At 35.6% G+C, this 25,601-nt stretch overlaps 1 protein-coding gene across 7 annotated transcripts in view; it reads right to left on the reverse strand.

Moving 5' to 3' along the window:
* LOC138708821 (glycogen synthase kinase-3 beta-like) overlaps positions 1 to 25,601 on the reverse strand; it is a 320,609-nt gene that overhangs the window by 5,989 nt on the left and 289,019 nt on the right. For all 7 annotated transcript variants that reach the window (XM_069839583.1, XM_069839330.1, XM_069839413.1 and 4 more), the window contains exon 7: positions 2,728 to 2,914. In XM_069839583.1, coding sequence (XP_069695684.1) covers positions 2,728 to 2,914 — 187 coding nt within the window. The remainder of the gene's footprint in view (positions 1 to 2,727; positions 2,915 to 25,601) is intronic.

Raw genomic sequence — 25,601 nt, forward strand, 5'->3', positions numbered from 1 at the left:
TGAAAACAAACATACCGCTCGTGTATCGTACATTATTTTGTGTGAAGATCGTTTATTACATACCTGAAAGACGAATTTCTAATTAGTTGCAATGAAATCTCCATGTTGGTTTCTGTTTAATGACGCCAACTATGGAAAACCAAAATATCTTTCTTCAACATTGTTGCTATAAAATGTTTTCTGTGTTTACTATACTCCAGCAGGCCATGATATACGTCTGTCTTTTTTTTCCCCCAGTCTATAAATGCGAACTTAAAACAAACGGTAAGGTTATGTAATGATTTATTTTTCATTTTAATATTTTAACAATATTATTTATATAACATATTGCAGTAATAACATCGGCATCTGGAATCTTGTTGATTTTTTCACAGCTTCCTTAATGTTACTTGTATCAGGAATGCAATAAGTTTCGTGGAGTAGTAGACTTTATTTAATTTTTGCAAATATTTAAAATAATAATTAACATTGCAATTCAGGTGAAATTGCAGTGGTAAGTTTCCAATTTATAATTATTACTATGTTAAACGTCTCTAAAAATAATATGTTAAAAGCCTAAAGCAATAAAATGAATGTCGCGCTTAAGCGGTAAGAAGAGGGAAATTGTTATGTGTGTTACGTTGGGAATACTGAATGTGGTATTTCACACTTACCGCTTATTGGTTCTGTGCGGAAAACAAGCAAATATGCATGATCTCGCACAAAAGTTATTGCATTCGTGATGCAAATAACATTAAGGAAGCCGTGAAAAAATCAACAAGATTCCAGACTCATCATAGACTGGGGGAAAAAAAAAGACAGACGTATATCACGCCCTGCTGGAGTATAGTAAACACAGAAAACATTTTAAAGCAACAATGTTGAAGATAGATATTTTTGTTTTGCAAATTTGCAGTCATTGAACAGAAACCAAGATGGAGATTTCATTGCAACTAATTAGAAATTCCTCTTTCAGGTATGTAATAAATGATCTTCGCTCAACTACGTTTCGCTTTTTCAAACTTTTCCTCGAACATGAAAACTTCAACATACCGCTCTTTTAACGCATATTACTATATTGTAGTTATATCGAAATACGACATTTTTCTGAAGAAAAATTCATACTTGCTCATTTTACCTCTACTTATGCCGTAATATTTCGCAAGCAGGTCTGGAAAATATCCTTAAATAAAATATAAAGCTGAACTTTCATTGCACTTGAAAAGAAAAGTGCTCTTCATACACAGAAAACAGAAGTGAAACAGACAACATGTTTGCAGTCAGAAGGAACCCAACCAAGTAATCAGTCCAGGAGGGGACCAAACTAGCATCCAAGCGCAACTCCGAATCGGCAGGTAATGTTTATGCTATATTACCTCTTCGTTTTAAAATAGAAAAAATCCTAAAATAAGCCACTTCTGCTAATATGCGATTATTACACATCCCTTGAAGTGTGTCTTACCAAGGTTTCACTGTACTTGCCATTGGAGACAAAGAGAGACGAGACTAGGGTTGCCAATTTTTTTTTTTTTTTAAGAAAATACGGGTGACTAAGGAATTGGGAGAATTTCACATAGAAAATTGACAAATTATTCAGTTCAATTATAATAATGAAAAATAAATAAATAAATAAATAAATAAAACAACAAAGTTACTCTACACTCTGACAGTAAAGCTCAAATTAAGAGTATTGAGTAGTTTGAGAAGGTTTTCGCCCCGCATAATGATTAAAAATTTTTTTTTCCTACAAATTAAAAAAATTTTCTGTAATTTTAAGTGGTTGCGATTTGCAGTCCTCAGTTGATCAGATGTGTCACGCTCCTATTTCAAACATCTGTCCATTTATTGTTCATGAGAGAAAACACTGTATCTCTGTCAGCATTACAACCTGGTAAGCTTAGAACAAAACTCCGGTCCGGTGCTGTGGATTGAATTCGGCGTAGCTCAGTGGTCAGAGTGCTCGATACGTAGAACCAAGGACCCAGGTTCGATCCCTGGCGCCGGAGCGAATTTTTCTCCTCAAATATTAATTGTCAATATTACAGATATTATTCTGTAGGACAAATTAATAAAAATATCTTTAATATTCTCATAGCAGTGCATATTTCTGTACAGATTACTGTGCACTTAACTGCGGAATCCCGGCCAAGCAAGTCACTCAACTGAGTGCACCCCTTGTATAATGGCAGTTGACTTGGACATAAAACATCAACATATATGCCTAACTTGGAGTCAGGCTAAAAGGGAACATTCAAGGAGGAGGGTTTGGTCCGGTGCTGTGGATTGAATTCGGCGTAGCTCAGTGGTCAGAGCGCTTGGTATGTAGAACCAAGGACCTGGGTTCGATCCCCGGCGCCGGAGCGAATTTTTCTCCTCAAATATTAAAACTCATCAGTTTTTCCAAATTTCCAATATTAACATTTTTTATTATAACCTGGTCAGCAGTAAAACCCATTTCTGCCAAGCATTTACTTTTTATAATGACTACACATTTTAATACATATTGGAACAACAAAATTCAACATGTAAATCATCTGCATTCACGGCAAAATTAAATGTTTGAAATAAAGCTTCTACTTTATGAAAAAATAAGAGAGAAAAATGCTCGAAGAGAAGAAGAATACGGAAGCCAGAAGACTATTAAAAATTACTGCCAAATATGGGAGAGTTGGCAACCCTAGACGAGACACAAGAACAGAAAGACTGACCTTGAAAATCATAATACTTATCTTTAACTTTAACACTTACCCTGTTCCGTGAAATTGAATAAGGGTGGCAGCTCCCTGCCATTTGGTAGCCGTGTGTTTGTCTCACGCAGCTCGTCAAAGAAAGTGTGGGCACATGCCTGGAGTGGAGAAATGCGGGACGACGGTGTGTACTCCAGCAGCCGCGACACCAGATCGATCGCCTCAGGCGGCGTGCGAGCACGGAACACCTGATGCAAGCATCAAACATGTTACAAAACATTTAAACAGATGCAAACACAGCGTTACCTCCTCTAGCTGTGAAGTAACAAACATTGATTCAGCACATCTGACACTTTTCTATACCTAAGAATTGGGGCAACTCCGTGGTTGCTCACTACACGAAACATACACTTCAGGGATCTTATGAATATAAGAAAGTTTTTTAGCCGTTCTTATCCAGTGAAACACATTAATGCAAACTTATAGTTGGCGCCAGCGCTTTTGGCGTGTATCCTAGATATATAGTGCCCTGTTTGTGAGCATGTTGATAGTGCAGGTCAGAATGGTACCACTTCCTATACACGTCACATCAGCTATATGCCAAACACAGTTGTCAGACTGGCTGCGGCAAATGTAAAACACTTGCAATTAACGTTTCCATTACTTATTTCACACGCCAAAAACGGTGATGCGGACTGTAAAAGCAAGTCTTTCATCAGAGCAGTGCAAGAGCAAACTACTACATATATTCAGCACAGAATTAATCGAACCACACCACATGACAGATTTCTATTCAAGAAATATTTTCAGTTATCTGTGAATTATTTTACTAATGATATTAATATCTCTTTCTGCCACTAAACCCACTCACTATTAACACCAGGGAGGTTTAACTCTTATGTTGCAAGGCATATCATCAGTTGCCGCATTGGGGCCGGAGTGTTGTTAGCTGTGTTCTGATGGGAATGATGGAAAAAAAAAACTGCTTATAAGTGGTGCCAATGTGACAATTTTAAACAAATATTATGAATACCCATTATTTACAGAATTTGGCCGTTTTATAGCATTGATATTATTATTGAAGTATACAATTGTCTTTTTGTACAATGATTTAGAATTTTAGTCAGAGATAAGTGCCCACATTAGCCACTTCTATTCAGCTGGTCAATGATTAGATGTTGGCAACTCTGTTACATTTGAATATTAAACATAGAGGTCTCTATTCTAGCTCGTTGGATAGCAGAGGGAATGTGTTGTCAATGGTTTTCAGTTTAATATTCAATCATTATACTGGGTGTTCATTTCAAAGTGTGTCATGACGTCACTGTTGTGAGTCAGCGATTTGAAGCGAGTTTCAGCTTTTATGTCAGATAAGTTGCCTATTAATCAAGGCGTTCAATCTGAACTTGAGAACGTGTACGGTATAACTTGAACGTCGTAGCAACAGATGGCGGTCTGTACGGTCTGTGTGCTACCATAACCTCTTTCGAACTGTGTTTTGCACGGGCAAGTCGTACACAGAGTATTTGTTATCATCGGTTGCTTACGGCAACATTCCACAACACAAATCAAATGCTCCGTGTCCATGTTGACCGTCGAAGTTAATGTCAAGAAATACGTAAGTAATCGTCTTAACCCTCTCCCCGTATTCCGACAGTAAGAAAAAAACTCACCTCAGTACGTGTTTCCAAACAGTTCACATTCCTGCCACTACAGGTGTTACCGTAAGTATCGGTACGTACTCTTCAGAATGAACGCTTTACTTGCCAGGCAACTTCTCTAGCACATAGGTAATACGCCTCTGTGGAAGTGTAGGAAGATTGAATTCTCTAGGCTCATCGGCTAGCCACATGACGGCATACAGCGAGCCATGACACACTTTGAACTGAATACCCAGTAATTCATATGCATATGTTACACCAAAAACCACATGTAGTATGTATATTATGGTTAAACATTTAATTTAAACTGATAAATCATTGCGCGCTCTACCTCTGGGGAGTAATATGAAAAAAAAAAAAAAAAATAATAATAATAATAATAATAATAATAATAATAATAATAATAATAATAATAATGTTGCTATAATGGACACCTGTAATAAAGATCGAGCAATGTATAGTAACATGATTTACAATTCATGTTTTGATTTTCAGATAAGTCAGTTATTTATTTAAATACAATAAATAATGTTAAACTGATAAGTTATAAGATTGAACATTTTAACATTGTTTATTGTAAATGTAACATGAGATATAATTCCAATTTTTGCAAAACATTCACTTATAATTTCAAACAGTTTCTCGATCGTATACATTGAGTTGGAGGTCTACTAATGTATTTGCCTATGAATATACAAGACTATCACAAGGACAGAACACACTTTTGAAATAATCAATTTTGATAAAGATGTTTAAGATAAAACTTAATGATGTGTATAATAAAACTAAATTATGCACTCTCAAAAGGTTTATGACATGATTAGTTCACCTCTCTAACTCTCTTCCTCTTAGATGTTATTCTACACTTTGCAATATCTGGACATGATTCTCGTATATTTAAAACCATACAGAAACGTATACTGTTTTCGCTGTAAGAAAAATCCTAATGTAAACATGAGCACATTGCTGTCATACCCGTGATTGGCTCCCAGTCAAAACACTCACATGACGCAGGAGAATATAGTTCATATTTGGAAACCATAATCTTGTATTATTTGAAAATAAAACATTGAATTCTAGTTGTTAAATACAAGGAAACATTTAACTTTACGTATATATAAAACGCTATGTAAAAGAAAAGCTACTTTTATATTTTGTATGTACTATGAACGCAGATGAATACCAACAGTAATACTGAGGTAGTCTGTTCTTGTAACAAGCTGGCGTCAGAGCTCGTAGTTGTTCACGTAAGCACGTGGTAATGAAGTATGGCTTTTGCATCCTTAACTGTCCATTGTGAAGACATAAGACTTAAAAATAATTTTTAATTACAGTAATTATAAAATAAATGTTTCCTAAGCAAACGAATACATAGTAGTGAAGTTAGGCCTACTTGACGAGTAACGGGAAATGTTTAACATGAAACAGAATGTACAACAGTAGGCGGGAACATGTACTGAGAATCTACGGCGCCAAACAGCGGCCAATGAAGCCTCACTTCAGTCACATGCTATTGTTTACATTAGGATTTTTCTTACAGCGAAAAGATTATAGTATTGCTACCTTTCTTATACAGTGCTTTTCCCTATCCTGTGTTGATCGAAGAAGATATTACAAGATTCAAGAAACATTAAGTACTGAAGGAATTGATTTTATACTTATTATATGTAAATAAAAGTATCATACCTAGTTTAGAATAAAACTTTGTAACTTCAAATATCTATCTAATTGTGATGTTTCGTTAATCATAATTTTCACAGATATTGTCAGATGTTTACCAGCGAACTTATTTTGTGTTCAAGTTTTCTGATTTGAAAGAAGATTCTGTGCTCAGTTATTAAATTATGTCTGTTAATTCAATACAACAACCTCCACCCCGATTTCTATTTTGAAATTAATTAAATCTATGGCTGAATTTTAAGATTAAAAACAGATATCAAATACAACTGCTCTTAAAAATACGAGAGCTGTTTGAAAAGTTCATAGCCTGACATACATATGGCATAAGAATCGCATCTTTCATTTAGATCATGAGTGACAGATTGTATTAATCTGCTGAATACATTTTGTGTGGTTCAAATGTTACATCAGTGCGCAGAGCGGATTGTACAAAATGGAAAACATCGAACATTGTGCCATCAAATATTTCGTAAGAAAGGGGAGGAGTTCAACATACAGTAAATTAAAGCAAACATTGGCAGGAATCAGTTCATCTCTGACTGTGAAGAAAGGGCAACCCTATTTAAATATGGCCAAGAAAGCATGACAGACAATCTCTGCACTGAGTAGCCAGTAACAGCAACAGTGAGGAAGTCGATAAAAAACACGATATGATGTTGGAAGATTGGTGACGCGAAACATGTGACGTAATGCACATCTACACTCAACGGGTGCGCCACATCTTAGTCAATGACTTAGGTATGTTCAGGGTCTCTTCAACGTGGGTGCCACAAATAAAAACACGTTTGATGTCAAATTTCGAAAGAGTGTCTGGGTCAATTTGTAAAAATACAGGCACATGCGATTTCCTTAAGAGGTTTGTGACCACAACTTTTAGTTCTCCTACAACAATCACATTGCTTCCCAATAGTTAAATTGTATCCATGTTGCTCGCAATTTCATTTCATTTCAACCGCATAAAACCAAAGACAAAAGAGCTGTCGAAACAATGGAAACACGTTGGTCTCCACCTCCGAAGAAGCAAATGCTGTTCAATCAGCTGAAATGTACGGCATACGTGTTGTGAGATAATGGAAATAATCATGATTGACCATCTAGCAAGGGATTCCCGGTCGGGGCAGGTTACCTGGTTGAGGTTTTTTCTGGGGTTTTCCCTCGACTCAATATGAAACATGTTGGATAACTTTCAGTGCTGGACCCCAGACTCATTTCACTGGCATTATCACCTTCATCTCATTCAGACGCTAAATAACCTAAGTTGTTGATAAAGTGTTGTAAAATAACCTACTAAAATAAAAAAAATCTAGTCAGGGAGAAAAGTGTAATGAAGAATACTATTCAAATCTCTTGCAGCAAACAGAAAAATTCTTGAGAAAATGCCAGGTATGATTATGAATCAATCTTCTTAATGTATCCAGCTGTTTGCTGACAACACTATAGTCCACTGTAGTCTATTCAGTTGTTGTTTTTCACGAGAAATGAGGGGTATTTTGATCGGTGTTCATTATAGATGCCTCTTGCTAGTAGCCAGAGTTGGGGTGTAGTCAATATATACTGCAGGGCTGTGTCTTCTGCAACCGGTATTGATGAGTTTAATTTACTTCTTTTGTGGTTTATGGATGGACAGTATAGAAGAATGTGTTCCAGATCTTCATCATGAGTATTACACCAGACAAGTAGGATTATCAGAAATGTGAAATCGGTGTAGGTACAATTGAGTGACAATGTGACCTGTTCTGGCTCTTGTTAAAAATGTTTGAACATGTTTGGGCAAGTTTTTGTACATTTTCAGGTCATTTGGTTTCTTTTGTACAGACTGTAAAATTTTGCCTTTGTCAGAAGAGAGCCAATTGTTGATCCATAGGTTTGTAAAATGAGACTTTACTGAAGCAAAAGCATTGGATAGAGATATCACTTGAAGAGGTATGATTATGAAGAATGTGTTGTTTCATCATGACAATGCACCTACTCGCACATCCACAATTGCAGTTGATAAACTACACAAACTACGGGTAGAATTGTTGCTGCATTCCCCGTGTTTTCCAGATCTGGCACCCTCTGAGTTTTTTCTCTTCCCAAAGCTCAAAACTTACTTGGCTGAAAAGAAATTTTCGCCAGATGAAGATGATGTAGCAGTAGCAGAAGACTTTTTGCAGACCTCGAAGAATTTGTTTATAATGAGAGTATAAAAGCATTGCAACACTGTTGCACCAAGTATGTTAATCTAAGGGGGGTAATGTAGAAAAATAAAATTGCTTCAAAATAATTCTAGTTCTACTTTCATGTCAGATTATGAACTTTCGAAATAGCCCTAGTAGGGACAAATATTGTTCACATGATTCACCATTCCAATTGTATTAATAATGAATCCACAGGCCGCAGAAATTCAAAGTGTGTTGTACACAACATGCGAAAAGAGGGCAAGCAGCATAATCACATCATTTGTGCACCATGCAGCTTCAGCAATATAAACATTTCTATGCAATTTTCAGTTTTCTGATCAAAGCAGACCAAATTAAAAATAATGAGCATACGAAGTACATTTCTGTAAATATCTGACAGAAGTTAGTCTTACATCACAATGCACAAGACATGCAGTTCCGACTACTGACTTCTCTCGCACTTTTCCTTTTTCCATAACCATTCAAGGACACACACAGTATATTACTGTCACTTCATCATACAACGACATATAAGGTTCAAAAGTTTTATCTGCTTAAAATCTTTGTCACAGATTTAGGTGACAAAATTAATTCAATGCTGTAAAGATAAGGTTTACCACTCGCACTCAAATTCATCCAAATGTCCAAATTTGAAGGAATTAAATGACTGTAAAGGTGCAAAACATTATCCTGAAAAATGTCCGATTCTTTTTTACCAAAATTCAATCAATAGAGACCATACTTTTTAGTGTCAATGATATGCATGGGAAGTTTGGTAGAATTTGCTTGTATGTAGCTTCATTGTAAGGATTCAAACCACTTGATATTGTGAATGAGACCTTTGGTACGAAACAAATACATTCTCAATTAAATTCGTAACTAGCATCAAAATTCCTGAGTTTTATTTTTTATTTTCATTTAAAATCTGAAAAAAGTGATGGGAGATTCACGGAATCCCCATGATTGCATAAATATGACTGTTATAAAATACTTTTTTGTATTTTTATATTAAGATCATTAAGAATATGGATTTTTAATGTTTAGTATCTTTTATTGTATTTCATTTTTGATTATTAAAGACATGATAGAGGTTTTTTTTTTTCAGTTGACTCCCCTTTATTTTTACATGGACTCGTCCAGTAATGTCATAACTTCTCTGTCAGAATCCGATTATATGCAGATAATGCTGGTTGCTTATTCATTTACAAATACATAGATTATGCAACACTCGACAGATGGCAGCATGCATACACTTTGACATGTATAGTATTTAGCGGAGATTTTTTGAACTGCATGATACTAAAAAATTTTTAGATTTTCTCATTAATTGTACCTGGAACTAAAATCTTTACTGCAGGTACAAATAGGAAAAAAGTCACATTTTATATGTAATAGCAAGTTCAAAAAGTCTCTGCTAGATGCTGCATATGGCAAAGCATAGCCGTGCATTTTTTTTTTTTGAAGCAAGACATAAAGCGCTGCAGCAAATCAGAACTTCGCTTTACGAGTTTGCTGCACGATCCATTATGGCGGAATGCGTGTTTTGGTCTTTTGCAACGTTTATTATTGTCAAAATCGTCTAGTAATAATAATTCCATGTCATTATCATGGAAGTCGAAACTATTTAACATGTTCGGTTCTTTTAGGGTTAAATTTATTATGGCAGAAACAGAAGCCAATATTAATTGTCTACCATTTTGCAGTCAGTTGACCTAATTGCGTTTTTTTTCGACCCTCATTTTGCTGCAGCAAAGGCATGAAGTGCTTTAAAAAAACGCACGGTATGTATGCTGTCATCGTAGTTTTTGCATAATCTACTTGCAAGAATCAAATACAATAATAAAAATAAATAGTACTCATATTGTTGTCGGATTATGTAACATGATGCAGTGACGTCATGTATCGAACAAACAAAATGTAGTCACGCAATGATTGGACATTTAATTCATTTTCTCAAAATTGGGATTTTATTATTAATTATTACTAATTCACAAATGTGAATAATCCTATTTCACCCCAGTAGGTACATTATAGTTTTGGTTATCATACACAAAAATACATTAATAGTAATTATGAAGATTTAAATATTTTCGTGACAAAACTGCAATACCTACAATCTTTTGAATACCTCCGCAATTGGTTTGGAAAAGTTCAAACCACAAGATTCTAAATGACGAAGCAAGTTAATCTCTTCATGCTATGAAGAGAACAATCATATAAGAGATGAAGACTTGTATGTTGTGATTCACCTCATTCACACTTGTATCCTTCTGGAGATGGAATTTCCAGAAAATTGAGATTTTGGCAATCCTTTTACCATTTCAGACAGGACACTTCTTGAAGCACAAAATGAGACTGATCCTGATTTCGTGGGATGTATGAAAACCCTAATCTTTGGATCAATATTTTATAATATATTTGAGTCTGAAGGATGCAATCATAACAGAATCTCAAATGCGATAATTTCAATTTGTCCCATAATTTTATACAAATTTTATATTTGGTTAAATTTTCAACCTCTTTGCAGATTTTTGTTTGAAACCATTTTTGGACTAATATTTTATCCAAGATTTCTGTTTTTACTCTTTAATTCTGAATTTGTTACGAGTTTAAACCATCAATTTATCCGAAACATAACCTAAACGTAACTTACAACATACGTCCATTTCATTATTATTCATCAAATTATTCTTATTTTCTTAGCTTCTATTAATTTCATTGCATTTTCCTTCGCCCATTCATCATAGTTACTTCTCATTAGACAATGCCATATTAATCACTCAATTAACTACAATAACTAGAAGACAAATGACTTGCTGGAGACAGCTTTAAAGTTTGTGCCAAAACTAATACATTCTATGTTTGCACTGGACAAAATCCAATGTAGTGTAAAAGCACCTTAAAATTCTGCACTTCTTTTGAAGTCCAGAAATATAAAACAAAATTTTCTTCATGAATTTTACTGCTGTTCGTCGAATCTTTTCTTCATTTGACTTTCCAACTCATTCAGGCCACATTTCAATTATATCCATGATTTTTAGAACTTCTAGGTGAGGATAACATTAATGAAATTGTCTTGCATATCGAGCAGAGTTGCTGACAGGACTTGACAACATTGACTCATGTCAATTCAAACTGTTTGTAACTGTTAGTAAGGAATGAAAGGGTCAGTGCTTGTTATTGGGTCCCAAGCTACTGTCGATCCAAATCAGCGCACCCCTACTTACTCTAATTTTTTGATGATCTGTAGTGCATTTGGGAACAGACATTCTCTGCAGCATGCACTGCAAGGAAAAGCCCAAGTCCCACTTCAACCATCCAAAAACTTTAGTTTGAGCCAGAATATTTATTGCTCTTAAAGGCCTGTGTGCTGCCTTTGGTTGCAACAAATTTCCTTATTTTTAATATACATGAAAAAAGGAAAAGTGAACAAGATCTAAGTCATTTCAAACGACTGTATTTATAAGACTAGACTACAATCTTAAAATATGGCAGACATAGTGAAACGTCAATATATAGATATAAAAATGTATTATACATTAAATAGAAAAATTGTTAAAATTTTATGACTGCCCATAAGTCATTAACAAAAATAAAATTGTCAAAAAATACACACAACAGTGAAGAAAAAAGTTATGGAATTTCACTACGCATTAGGAAAATGCCCTACTCACTAATGCAAACACAAGCACATATAAAACTTAATTCTAGTGTTTACTATTACACTTAAGCTCTACTTAATATTTATGACAAATTAGAGTAACGATACCTGGAAAAAAGTGAATGAGTGAATGAATGGATACACACATAAATAAAAAATATATAAATAAATAAACAAGTATTAAAACGAGAAGAAAAAACCTATACACCATTCAAAACAAAAGAACTGCAGATACTTGTGTAAAAAAAGCTGTTCTTATTTTCGAAATGGCTGCAAAAGGGTATCTGTCGGATACAGGGGGGAGAGCCATTAATCCTTCCCATTGAAGGCTTTAAGGAACCAACCTGGACAAATACCCAATGTCCCATCCCTACCTTCCCGTGGTGCAGCTGTTAGTAAGCATAATTTTACAAGCTGAACTAAAAGGGGGAGCTACTCATCAATTAGCACTGGTCAGCTTGACGAGTTAATGACTGAATTTGGTATAATTTTCCTCTATCCAATACCTAATTCCCTCTTTACCCTTTGCTATCCAGTCCTCTGACTGAACTCTTACTTTCTTTGACCCCGACGGCATTAGAGCATTCGAGGTCTAGGGGTTCTTTTCCCTTTCCTTCCTCCTCTTTCTACTTTTCTGTTCCTAGTGCTGACCTGCTATGGCACTAAAATCGTCCTCCAGTGGCTTAAGGAGGGAAAGCTGGTGATCAACAAGATCTCCCAGCTAGGTCCAATGGACCCATTGACCAACAGCAGGTGTGGTCTTCCAGACATTCTGGGGGTTGTGTGTGAATGAAGTAGCCACCAAAACGTTAAAAATATGGTGTTCACTTAAATCGGCTACAACTTGCCATTTTCACGAAAATCGTCTGTAGCTGCATTTAGATTGGCAACAGGCCATGATTGTTTGGCCAAACACCTGCATAGAATTGGAATATATCAGTCCCTAACTGCCCAATGTGCAACTCAAACCAAGAAATAGATTCGGAACACCTCAAAATCTGTGCTTCAGTGGCTGGCCATGATAGTATCTTTGAAAAATATTGGAGTGCAAGAGGTCAAATGACTTTATTGTCAAATGCCTGGCATTAGAAAACAACAACAACATATTTTCGAAATAATTTGAATATTCCAATCAATATTTCCCCATCTTCTTTGCGATGTAAGTATGTTAAGGATTCTATATAAAGCATTATGTTAAATGACATCGTCATTTATGTAAAAATTGGCTTCACTGCAAACTTACTTACTTACTGGCTTTTAAGGAACCCAGAGGTTCATGGCCGCCCTCACATAAGCCCGCCATTGGTCCCTATCCTGAGCAAGATTAATCCAGTCCCTACCATCATATCCCACCTCCCTCAAATCCATTGTAATATGATCTTCCCATCTATGTCTCGGCCTTCCCAAAGGTCTTTTCCCCTCTGGCCTCCCAACTAACACTCTATATGCATTTCTGGATTCGCCCATACGTGCTACATGTCCTGCCCATCTCAAACATCTGGATTTTATGTTCCTAATTATGTCAGGTGAAGTATACAATGCGTGCAGCTCTGCGTTGTGTAACTTTCTCCATTCTCCTGTAACTTCATCCCTCTTAGACCAAATATTTTCCTAAGCACCTTATTCTCAAAAACCCTCAATCTCTGTTTCTCTCTCAAAGTGAGAGTCCAAGTTTCACAGCCATACAGAACAACTGGTAATATAACTGTTCATTCATTCATTCATTCATTCATTCATTCATTCATTCATATAACTGGCTTCACTGCAAAACAAACTGGAAAATGAATACAGTGGGTCCTGCCTGTTGTGTAGATATGCTCACTTGCAAAATTTCAGTCAATGGATTAATTCAATTTACAAGCATAAACAATTCATCAGTTAAGCAGAAGGTGTGAGTATACAGAAATTTTGTTAATTCTGCACTAAACCCTTTCTTTTACCCCTTTATTAAAATTAGGCAGTGCGTTGAAGACCCTAATACATGAACAGTGAAATAAATTCCTATTTAGGCCAATGCTTCACTTTACTAATATTATATTCATAACTAATTTAGATTCGTTATAGTTAAATAGATAGTTAAAATGAAAAACATTTCACTGTCTACACATAGAGAGACAAATTTCAGAGCATAACATTAAATGAGATGGCAACTGCCGTGAGATCAGTCTAATAAAATAATGCAAAAATTTTAAGCATACAATAAGAGTAAAAATCTGCTTTAAAAACATAACAACGTTCAAGTTTTCTGAATGCAAATTACTATCTTCGTAAATAACTGTGTTCTATGATAATTAATATCAAACAAATTCGTAGGAGTGAACAATAATAATAATAATAATAATAATAATAATAATAATAATAATAATAATAATTTGAAAGAAACAGTTTCTTTCTTCAATATAGGTTTATGACAGGAGTAGCAAATTGAACTTTATCTTACTTTCCGTCAAATTGAAAATCAATATCTGATAAGAGGATTAGATAAGTCAGACAACACTGAAGGAAGTGGCATTAATAACATAATACATGAACCTATACAAAATCAATACATATAAGAACACTATCACGCATTTATCGACAAACATTTTATCAGATGATTTCTTTTCACAGTCAATGGGATGGGTACACAGTGTGAAATATACACAGAACGCAAACTGAGCAAATTTATTATGACTGGGAACTGTGAAAACCTTCACTTATTGGGTACATTCGCTTGCCATCTACACTGAAACCATAATGACGGGGGAGGGGGGGGGCAATAAAAGAATATCAAGTTCATATTTACCACTATCAATTGTCTACAAATGAAAAGAAATTAACTTCTACTTTTATTATTTAGGAAAATTATGTAATATTTATGTATGTCCCTACAGTCATTTGTTCACCAATTAAAACAAACAAACATGCACCGAAATTATTGTGGGAAGGGAGGAACATAATTTTATTGCTGCAGTAAACTGTCCACAAATTAAAACAAATGAGCATTCATTGAAAATAAATAATAATCCTCTGAGAAAGCCCAACCAAATGCTTAAGTTCACACGTCTCGGCAGACATGAATGATCATCCAACCAGTACAGTTGTATCATGTGGTCAGCACAATAATCCTCCCAGTCGCAGGGTGCGAATTAATGGGGGGAGGGGATTTGGGGATCCCCCCACGTTGGAAAATTATCCTCCTCTCATAAATTCATATTAACATCCCTGCCGGGGATAACTTCTATCTCCCTCACAAAATACACTCAGGGACAAAAAAAACCGGACACTTCTATATTTGCTTGTATTTTGTTGCCAATTATTTCAAAATGAAACAAAACCCATTTAAACAAAATAATGTTCCATTTAGCACCATATACGACAACATTTGAAAAAAATAAAAATCTCTGATGAGAAAATTTACAAAAAATTACAAAGGGCGTATAACTATGGCATCGTTTGGTCTAACTGTTTTTTTCATTTTATGATGCCTTAAACATTAAAAACTCTTTTCAGTAACGGGTATTACTCCCTCTGGCTTGAATAACTGCATCCTTACGTCTTGGCATGCTCTCAATTTGATTAGCAATGTCTTCTTGAGGAATAAGATCCCATTCTTCGCCAAGTGCTCGCCTCAACTCTTGTAACGATTCTGGTCTCGGTGTCTATTCTTAACACGCCGTCCCAGCATGTCCCACAAATGTTCAATTGGGTTCATGTCTAGACTCCTTGCTGGCCATGGAAGAACATGGATTCCCACTTCTTGGAGATAATCTCCGACCGCATGGGCAATGTGCGGCCGTGCATTATCATGCATTAAAACAAAATTATCGCCTACAAATTGGCCAAATGGCACAACATGATCAGCCAAACATTCATTTATATACCTATCAGCTGTTAGTCTTCCATTTTCAACAAAAACCAACTCTGTACGAGCATCCGTACACACTCCTGCCCAAACCATCACTCCACCACCTCCATACGGCACATTTTCGGTAATGCAAAACTGTGAAAATCGTTCTCCCCTCCTTCTCCAAACTCTTTCACGTCTACCAGGTGAGCACAGATTGAAACGGGACTCATCGGTGAACAGAACACAGCTCCACTGTCCATTTCTCCAATCCCTGTGATCATTTGCAAAACGCAGTCGTTCAACTCGATGCATCCTGAGAAGTCTGGGACCAGTTGCAGGTCTACTTGATATCAGTCCACTTGCTTTCAACCTCCTTCTAACTGTTTTGGCCGAAATTGGGCGTCCATGCATGTTAACAAATTGCTGGGCTACACTAGTAGCTGGCAGGTTGCGCACCCTAAGAACTCTCAACACCATATACCTGTCTTCATTTGGATTTGTAGCTCTTGGACGACCCGAACCTGGTCTTCTGGGATATTCTAGGGTCTCTCTATACCGTTTTATGGCATCATGGGCTGTGCTTCTAGCCATATTCATAACATTTGCAATGTAACGTACACTGCGTCCATCATCGTAAAGGGCTACAGCTCGAGCCAAATCTTCAGGTCGCATCTTGTTTTAAGACAAATGTTACAACCCCACTTAAACTCAGAAAATGTAAAAATAAAGAAATAACGAATGATAACGATAATGAAGCACAAAATGGTTGAGACAAAATTGTTATAGCTGAGACTCCGAAAGCAAAATTGGAATATTTGGTTGTAATGGCTTGTTTATAAGACAAAAAACAATGAACAATGTATACACGTCTCCATAACAACAGATGGCTACCATAACATTGTATGAGAAGATAATATTTTGCAAAATACTAGCAAATATTAAAGTGTCCGGTTTTTTTTGTCCCTGAGTGTATAATTGTTTTAATACATATATATAAATTCTAAATTATAGACATCAGCTCAAAGAATTTGAGTGACCACAAGGGTCCTGAATACAATAAACATGTACAATGTAATGTGATGTGATACATTAGAGAAAAAAGAAAGTTAATTGTTTAAGGCAAATATAAGTGGATTAATTGAAATAGAGATGATGATGTAATATTTGAAGAGAATCCTTGATAATATTTATAAGAATAGACATTACAGAATCAAAAGGAATGTGAAGTTTCTTAAGATAATTCCATGTGAATTTTGTGATTGAACCTCTACTGCCAAACAGCAAACCAATGACGGACCATTGTTTAAGAGGGACGTTGTACTTTTGAGAAAGATACGGCAGACAAGGTTCATATATGGACTTCTTCTCAATATCAACTTCGGTGGCCTGATTTAGGTTTCTTTCGAAACGGATAGTAGGGTCAAGAACAAGAGCCTGTTTTACTTTATAGAGGTTAATATAATATTTCTTTATTATCATCACTGGCAAAAAAACTTTCTCGTGAAAAACAACAACTGAATAGACTACAGTGGACTATAGTGGACTTTATGTTGTCAGCAAACAGCTGGATACATTAAGAAGACTGATTGATCACCACTGGCAAGCTGACAACAGTCAATAACTTAGGAATTACACATCTTATCTTAAGCCTGCTCATGGATATAATTATTCATATGATCAAGATGCAAGGCAAACAATTCAGTGCGACCAATAATAATGATGATTAGAGCTAGGATTCGTATGTAGTAAGAGCTAATATTTTTAGTCGGTATAGTTTATAAACATGCACGCCATGCCCCCCCACACCTTATACTTGCCATTCAGTACTTCCATTAATTAGTAATAAGGGTCTTTAATCCTCTTAACCACCACTTACAAAACAGCAAGGGGTTTAAAAGCTGCATTGTCTAATCCTTGTGACTTTTCTTGCATTTTGAGTCTTGTCAAGCAGGCTTAAAAACCTTCTTAACCAGCATCACATCGACTCAACTATACTAGGCATCATCCGTACCTCTTATTACATATAAATCCTAGCTCTGATGATCATGATGATGATGATGATAATGATAACTTTATGTATGGTACTCTCTATCTAGGATTCTATCTCCCCCCCCATCAGGAATCTTAATTTGCACCCTGCCCAGTCATTATAGTTAGCTTGTGAAACCGGATTTGATATCTACTATAGCTCCCCAACGTCATCACGATGCTGGGTGGGTATCAGTCCCATACACCGGCTGAAATTTCACGAGAAAATATCTCCCCCACAAAGACTTGAATCAGCGCTCATTTTGTAATGTTAGTCCATGAAGCCTTAGACCATGATGCTACAGTGTGGAACTTTGTAAGAATATGCATCTGACTTATACAGTATTTGCAAAACTTGTACAGTTTCAACTCCCCTACAACTCTACACGTTTTAGGAGGTAGTTCATGGACACTCTGTATGTTATGAATGTCCAAATTATATACACACATAGAATTTCCTCTTCCATTATGTTATACAGTGACACGGTTTTGTTTAGCTGCGCAGTTTTCATTTTCCCGTTGCCTGCCGCTAGGAGCTTATCTGTGGCCAAGTAGCCACCCAGTCTGCCGGCACTGAAATATTTAGTATAGGAATTTGTACTTACCCAGCTCGAAGTAGGTGTTGAAAATGTCCCCCACTAACAGCTACACACTGTTGACACCTTTTTATGAAATTGTTAATTACTTTTGTGCGAGATCGTGCGTATTTGCTCGTTTTCCGCACAGAACCAATACGCAGTAAGTGTGAAATACCACATTCAGTATTCCCAACGTAACACACATAACAATTTCCCTATTCTTACCGCTTAAGCGCGACATTCATTTTACTGCTTTAGACTTTTAACATATTATTTTTAGAGACGTTTAACATAGTAATAATTATAAATTGGAAACTTACCACTGCAATTTCACCTAAATTGCAATGTTAATTATTGTTTTTAAATATTTGCAAAAATTAAGTAAAGTCTACCACTCCACGAAACTTATTGCATTCCTGATGCAAGTAACATTAAGGAAGCCGTGAAAAAATCAACAAGATTCCAGATGCCGATGTTATTACTGCAATATGTTATATAAATAATATTGTTAAAATATTAAAATGAAAAATAAATCATTACATAACCTTACTGTTTGTTTTAAGTTCGCATTTATAGACTGGGGGAAAAAAAAGACAGACGTATATCACGGCCTGCTGGAGTATAGTAAACAAAGAGAACATTTTATAGCAACAATGTTCAAGAAAGATATTTTGGTTTTCCGAAGTTGCCGTCATTAAACAGAAACCAACATGGAGATTTCATTGCAGCTAATTAGAAATTCGTCTTTCAGGTATGTAATAAACGATCTTCGCACAAAATAATGTACGATACACGAGCGGTATGTTTGTTTTCATGTTCTCGGAAATTAAAAAAGCTCAACTACGTTTCGCTTTTTCAATCTTTTCCTCAAACATGAAAACTTCAACATACCGCTCTTGTAACGCATATTACTATAACAAGTTCTGCTTGACTGATTGACTCGATTTCAGCTCTTCTTTAGTCTTTAAGCTCATTTATTCTATGCGGATTTTTCGCATAAACCTTACCTTTAAGTGCCCCCCCCCCCCCCCCCCACTGATAGAAATCGCATGGTGTTAAATCTGGACTTCGTGGGCCCACAAATTTTACTGATAATTCTTTTCCCGAAAATTCGACGCAATTTTCTCATGGATTCTTCGGCATTATGAGCAGTGGCGGAGTCTTGTTGGAAATATACTGAGGAACATTCCTCCTTAAATCAGTTCATCTAAAAATGGGTCAAGGATCTCATTCACTTAACCATCATCATCATCATCATCCATAGCGCTACAGCCCGGATCGGGCCTCGGCTTCCTTAAGAATTCTTCTCCATCGGTCTCGTCATTCACATAACGCACGCTGGTAATTGTGCCCTGAGTGAAAAGAGGTCCAATAATTCTATGTTCGTTCACTGCACACGACATGCTGTACAAAGGTGTTTCGAGTACATGATTGAGTTTCTCCTGACTGTAATACCGATGATTTTGTGAGGATACGTGTCCATTTAAATGAAAAATAGGCCTCATCAGAAAAATAAATTAATATCGGATCAATTTCCTCACAATTTACTTTCTCTAAAATCCAATTACAAAAATGCAACCTCTTATTGCGATCTTGTTCATTTAACTTTTGAAGTACTGGAATTCTGTACGACTTTAATTTAATTTTGTTGCTTGACGAGCAGACTCATAACAATGAATGAGCTTAAAGACTGTATAAGAGCTGAAATCGAGTCAATCAGTGAAGAAGAACCTCTTAAAGTAATTAACAATTTCATAAGAAGGTGTCAACAGTGTGTAGCAGTTGGTGGGGGACATTTTCAACACCTACTTTGAGCTGGGTAAGTACAAATTCCTATACTAAATATTTCAGTGCCGGCAGACCGGGTGGCCACTTGAATGCAAATAAGCTCCTAGCGGTGGGCAATGCGGAAAATGAAAACCCCGCGGCGTAATAAAACAGTATCACTGTATTTCTCTATAAAGATTAAGAAGAAATTATGACCTATCTTCACAAAATTGCAGTTAATAATATATTAATAACGTAAGTCATGATTTTCTACTCTGATCTTTGACACAAAAAGAGGAAAATACTTCGGGATATGAATTCTCTTAAGGTTAGGAAATAAATACACAAGCACACACAAAGGCAAATAACATCAAGGAAATCATCATGCACACCCTAATCTAAATACGAAATGACAAAGGACATCAGTTTAATTATTGGAAAAACGTTAAATCTAACAATTTATAAGCTGATATCCATAATTCTTAATCCTGACATCATGAGGGGTGGCCTTCTCTGAAACTTATGCATATATGCATTGGAACTATCTAATTTTCAAATTCTATTCCAAGAGTACTGTTAACCAAACGACTGGAGTATAGGTTTTCGTGTTGCAGACCTGAATTCAAAACCTGGAAAGTCTAACAAGATAGGTCACCAATTAGAAATTCAATATTTTAATGAAACTAGTACCAAATTGTAACATCTGATGTGTAAATTCCAACACATTGAGGTTATACACACAAACAGTCAGCCATAAAAAATAAATAAAGATAAAAAATTGATACACGTTTCATGGCCACTGAGGTGAAACTTTTATGCCAAGACCAGGATAGACGAAACAGATGAAAAAGTAGTCTAATAAGCAGCATAAATACAGTTTCTTTTACTTAACATTTCACAGTATCAATATTTTGATATTCTTTCAAGAACTAAATGACGCATCATTTCAACACCACTGAGGATACAAAATATTAAACACTCCTGATGGTCCTAGATCAGCAGTCGCCATATTCTGCCTTTCTACCGGACATGATATACTGGACAAACACCTAAATTACATTGGGATAATGCAATCCCCAGGCTGTATGCTCTGCAATCTTAATGAAGAGATGGACTGTCATCACCTTGGAAAGTGTCCAGCCCTCTACTTCACATCTCTCATTGGTTAGCGGGTCCATATGACCTAGTTGGGAGGATTGTCAGACAACTCCACCAACCATATCCCCTCTTCACCACTTAGGGGATGCATGTCATGATAGGAATAAGACAATGCATAGCTGAAGGAAGACAATGTTTCATGTAGTTTGAATCCAAAAGCCAATTGTTATGTGATAGGCATTGGCAACAGTGAAGTTTCAAATTCGTTTTCATGTGTTTCGGCAAGATGTTGTTTCATAAGTAAAGAAGTAAATGAAGAGGAAGACTGAAAGAGTGGGCTCCCAAGATTGGGTACAAATATCCAGTGATATACTCATTTCATTTAACGAGTTTGTGGCTTGTGATGATAATCACAACAGCTATCTGAGATGTTCAGGAAATCTGGGGTGATCGGAATGGTAGTGATGATGAAGAAAAGGATGCAGAAGTAAAACTTACTCCAACATTCAGTGAAGCTGTTGCCAGTATTGGCACTGTCAAAAAAACTATGTAACGTCATTTAAAGTGAATGATTTCATTGCAGCCTGGATAAACCAATTGAAAAGGGACATTTTAAACATGGAGCACAGTTATACTAAAAGCAAACAACACTTAAGGACTATTACTTAAATAATTGAGGATGTTAAGTGCATATCTTTTGTTGGAAAATATTCAGATTAGCCAGACAGACAAGTACATTTTTGGGGCCTGGTATATTACAATTTTGCCAAATATTAATTTTCTATGTTACATGGAGGAATTTCTAGAAAATCTGTATATTACCGTAAACTGGGGTTACTTTGAACACAGAGGAAACTTTGACCATTTTTTCAGAAAATCATATTTAGTTTTCTACATGCTGCATTTGTTATAGATGGAGGTAAATTATCATAAAATCATTCTCATGCCAAATTTACCTCCATCTATAACAAGTGCAGCATGTAGAAATCTAAATATGATTTTCTGAAAAAATGGTCAAAGTTTCCTCTGTGTTCAAAGTAACCCCAGTTTACGGTAATAATGAAATCTCAATTTAGTGTAAACCCCCCATTTAAGTAAGCAAATAATTATGCAAAAACCTTTATTTGACTGTAATTTTATTGTCAATCACTCAATATGCAAACAGCATCTGATAACATGTAAAAGCTACAAGTACTTTCGCCCTTCTAGGAAGTGTAAGAAATTGACATATGAACATAATAATTGTGTTGAAAAGAAACAAAGTAATTTACAAAGGACATGTTTAAAAAAAGCATAAAAACCTTGATTTTAAAAAAATTAAACAGTAATGATCAGGGAACGGATTTATATGGACTAAAAATATATGAAATATGTAAATATATATGTAGTTATTTTTACCAAAATATGGAATTAAATATGGATTTTTACCAAAATATGGAATTAAATATGGACTTAAAATTATAAAAAAATGACTATGTACGTTAAATATTGGTACATTTTAATCAAACTAAACAAAAAATATAATGGACGTACCTTATCTTCCAATGTAGTTTCAACAAAACACAATTTTTATTGTCTGTTACCATAACAATAGGTTACAAACATTTCTTTCAAGTGCTGAAAAGTGAATCTTCTTCTATTGTCTCTGAGGATAGATTTATACTGACTAAAAGAGCGTTCGACGTCACAAGAAGTAACTGGTACATAATTCAATTTCACAATGTCTGCTGGGGATAAGTCCAAGTTAATCTTCACTGTTGATTCACCACTCATCACAGCAACAACCTTTTGTAGTTCTTCATATCCAGGGTTTTTTGAAAGTACAGTGTCCACCTTAGCTCTTACTGCATCTGCAACTTTACCTCTACCACGATTCAGTTGTTCCACAGTACTATTTATAATTTCAAAACTTTCAGATAGTGAAAGGTGCCTATTTTGGAGACTTTTGAGCGTTTTTATGATGCATGAAAATGTATGCTGAATGTGAGCTAAGTCATTCTTCACACTTATGTCACAGGTAACTGTTTTCGCAGTATCAATTGAGACTGCATCTTCAGAGTCCAATGCAAGGAGAACATTGTTAATAGAGTCTATATGTTCGGCATAATATTCAACTGCTTCTAGCCATGTACCCCATCTAGTTAAAATTGGCTTTGGTGGCAATGGAATTTCAGGGTACATTTCTTTCAACACGTTAACTCTACTGGGAGCTTTGAGAAATACTTTTTTCACTGATGAAATCAACAAATCTACTTTAGGGAAATTGTCTCTGACCACTTCTGCCACACGATGAAATGCATGCGCCACACAAGTAAAATGAGTCAATTTAGGATATACAACAGATAATGCTTGTCCAGCTTTGACCATATAAGGGGCAGCATCGCTAATAAAGAATAACACATTATCGTACATAATACCCTTTGGCCACAGGATACCCATAGCTTCGTTGAACAGTTTAACTATAGTTTTGTTATTGCACTTTTCTAGAACATCACAATGTAAAAGAATTCGTTCAGAATATTGTTCACTTAACAAACCGATAACTACATTACCAACAAGTCTACCTTCTTTGTCGGGAGTCTCATCAATGGAAACCCAAATTGAACTATCTTTAATTTCATCTCTTATCTTCTGTATTGTCTCATCGTAGATGGATGGAGCATACGTCTTCCTAAGTGTTGACTCATCCGGGATTGTATGTTGAGTATATTTTTCAAGGAATTCCCTGAAGACCTTATTCTTTAGTTTGTAGAGAGGAATATCAGCAGAGATGAGAGAACGGCACAGGTCGATGTTAAACTCAGATCTTACATTCGATGTTGTTGGTTGTGATAAAAACAATTGTCTCTGCTTGGAATTTAGTTGTTTGTTGGCCTGATGTTTACTAGTTGTAATGTGTTGTTGCACCAGGAACTTTTGTGTAGATGATACTGCACACTGACACAAATTACAAAATAATATTTTATTGTCAGTTGATAAACCATCTTCTTTAAATTCTGAAATGTAACTTGTTAGTTTTGATTTTAAATTGACTGAATGACGTACTTTTGGCATATTTACCGTCTTTATAGTATGATTTACAAAACTGAACCTATGTGTACTCTGACTGGCATTTAACTGTTGAGCTGCACAACTGAAGTCTGTTAAAAATTTTAAATTAAATTAATACAGTTTTGTAACTTACTTTCCCATTGTTGATAGGACTGCTAATTTTCAAATAACTCTGATGTTAAAGGGATTACTGAACATGTGTTTAAATCTCTATTGTTGAAATGTATTTTTAAAAGTTAATGGAATTTTGTTTTGTTTTATTGTTAAACCTAATATAATATGGACTGTTTTATATGAAATATGGAAAATATATGGAAATTAACGAAAATATGTACTAAACTCTAAAATATGGAAAAATATGGAAAATAAAAGTAGGATTTTTCAACCCTACACATTGTGAAACATAAAGATAATGCAAAATATAAATTATATTAGCTTTATAAGTAAATATGTATTTACATATAAATCCTTTCCCTGGTAATGATAAACGTCTAAATATGTGAAAATATACCACTACACAGTAATTCGAAAGTCCCGCTCCATTTTCATGAAAGTGACGTGTAATGTTTTTCTTTTATAGGTAATGTAAACCATGCTTACTAAAGAAGAAAGAATAGTCATGGTTTGTGGAAGGTTGAAAGGGTTAACTTATGCTCAGATCCTGGTGATGTTTTTGCGGAAATTTCACAAACCTGGTCCATCAAGAGCAAATATCAGGATCTTGATGAGCAACTTTCTCAGAACTGGATGTAAGATGTTCAGGAAGACCAGCAACTTCAGCAGAAACTGTTCGCAGCATACAGAACGCAATTAAACATAGCCCTCGAGCCTCAACACGCGTGGAAGGTTGCCCATCACTGAACAAGATGTTATTCAACAGGTCCTCATGTTCCACAGCCTCAAGGAGATCGTAACACATGGTCTTCATTCTCAAGTGTATGCAGCACCTGGATACGGTAGGCACGTTTATGAAGCTTAATGTGTAGGATTCTCCACTGAGATACACCAAGCTCTGTAATGATTCTGCGTGTTGAGGCTCGTTTAATTGCATCCTGTATGCTGCGCACAGTTTCTGCCGATGTCGCTGATCTTCCTGAACGTCTTTCATCCAGTACAGATCCTGTTTTGAAAATTATGTTCAAGATGCTGATATTTAAGCTTGAAGGACCAGGTTTGTGAAATTTTCGCAAAAACACTACCTGGACCTAAGCATAGGATAAACCTTTCAACCATCCACAAACTATGACTACTCTTTCTTGTTTAATAGCATGGTTTATATTTCCTGTAAAAGAAAAATATTATACTTCAGTTTCCTGAAAATGGATCGAGACTTTTGAATCACCCTGTATATATGTGTAGTTATATGTTAAACATTAACAAGCATCAGCACGTAGAGCTGAAAACCCGGGTTCAAATCCAG

This window comes from Periplaneta americana, chromosome 1, assembly GCF_040183065.1.
Source record: "Periplaneta americana isolate PAMFEO1 chromosome 1, P.americana_PAMFEO1_priV1, whole genome shotgun sequence".
NCBI lineage: Eukaryota > Metazoa > Arthropoda > Insecta > Blattodea > Blattidae > Periplaneta > Periplaneta americana.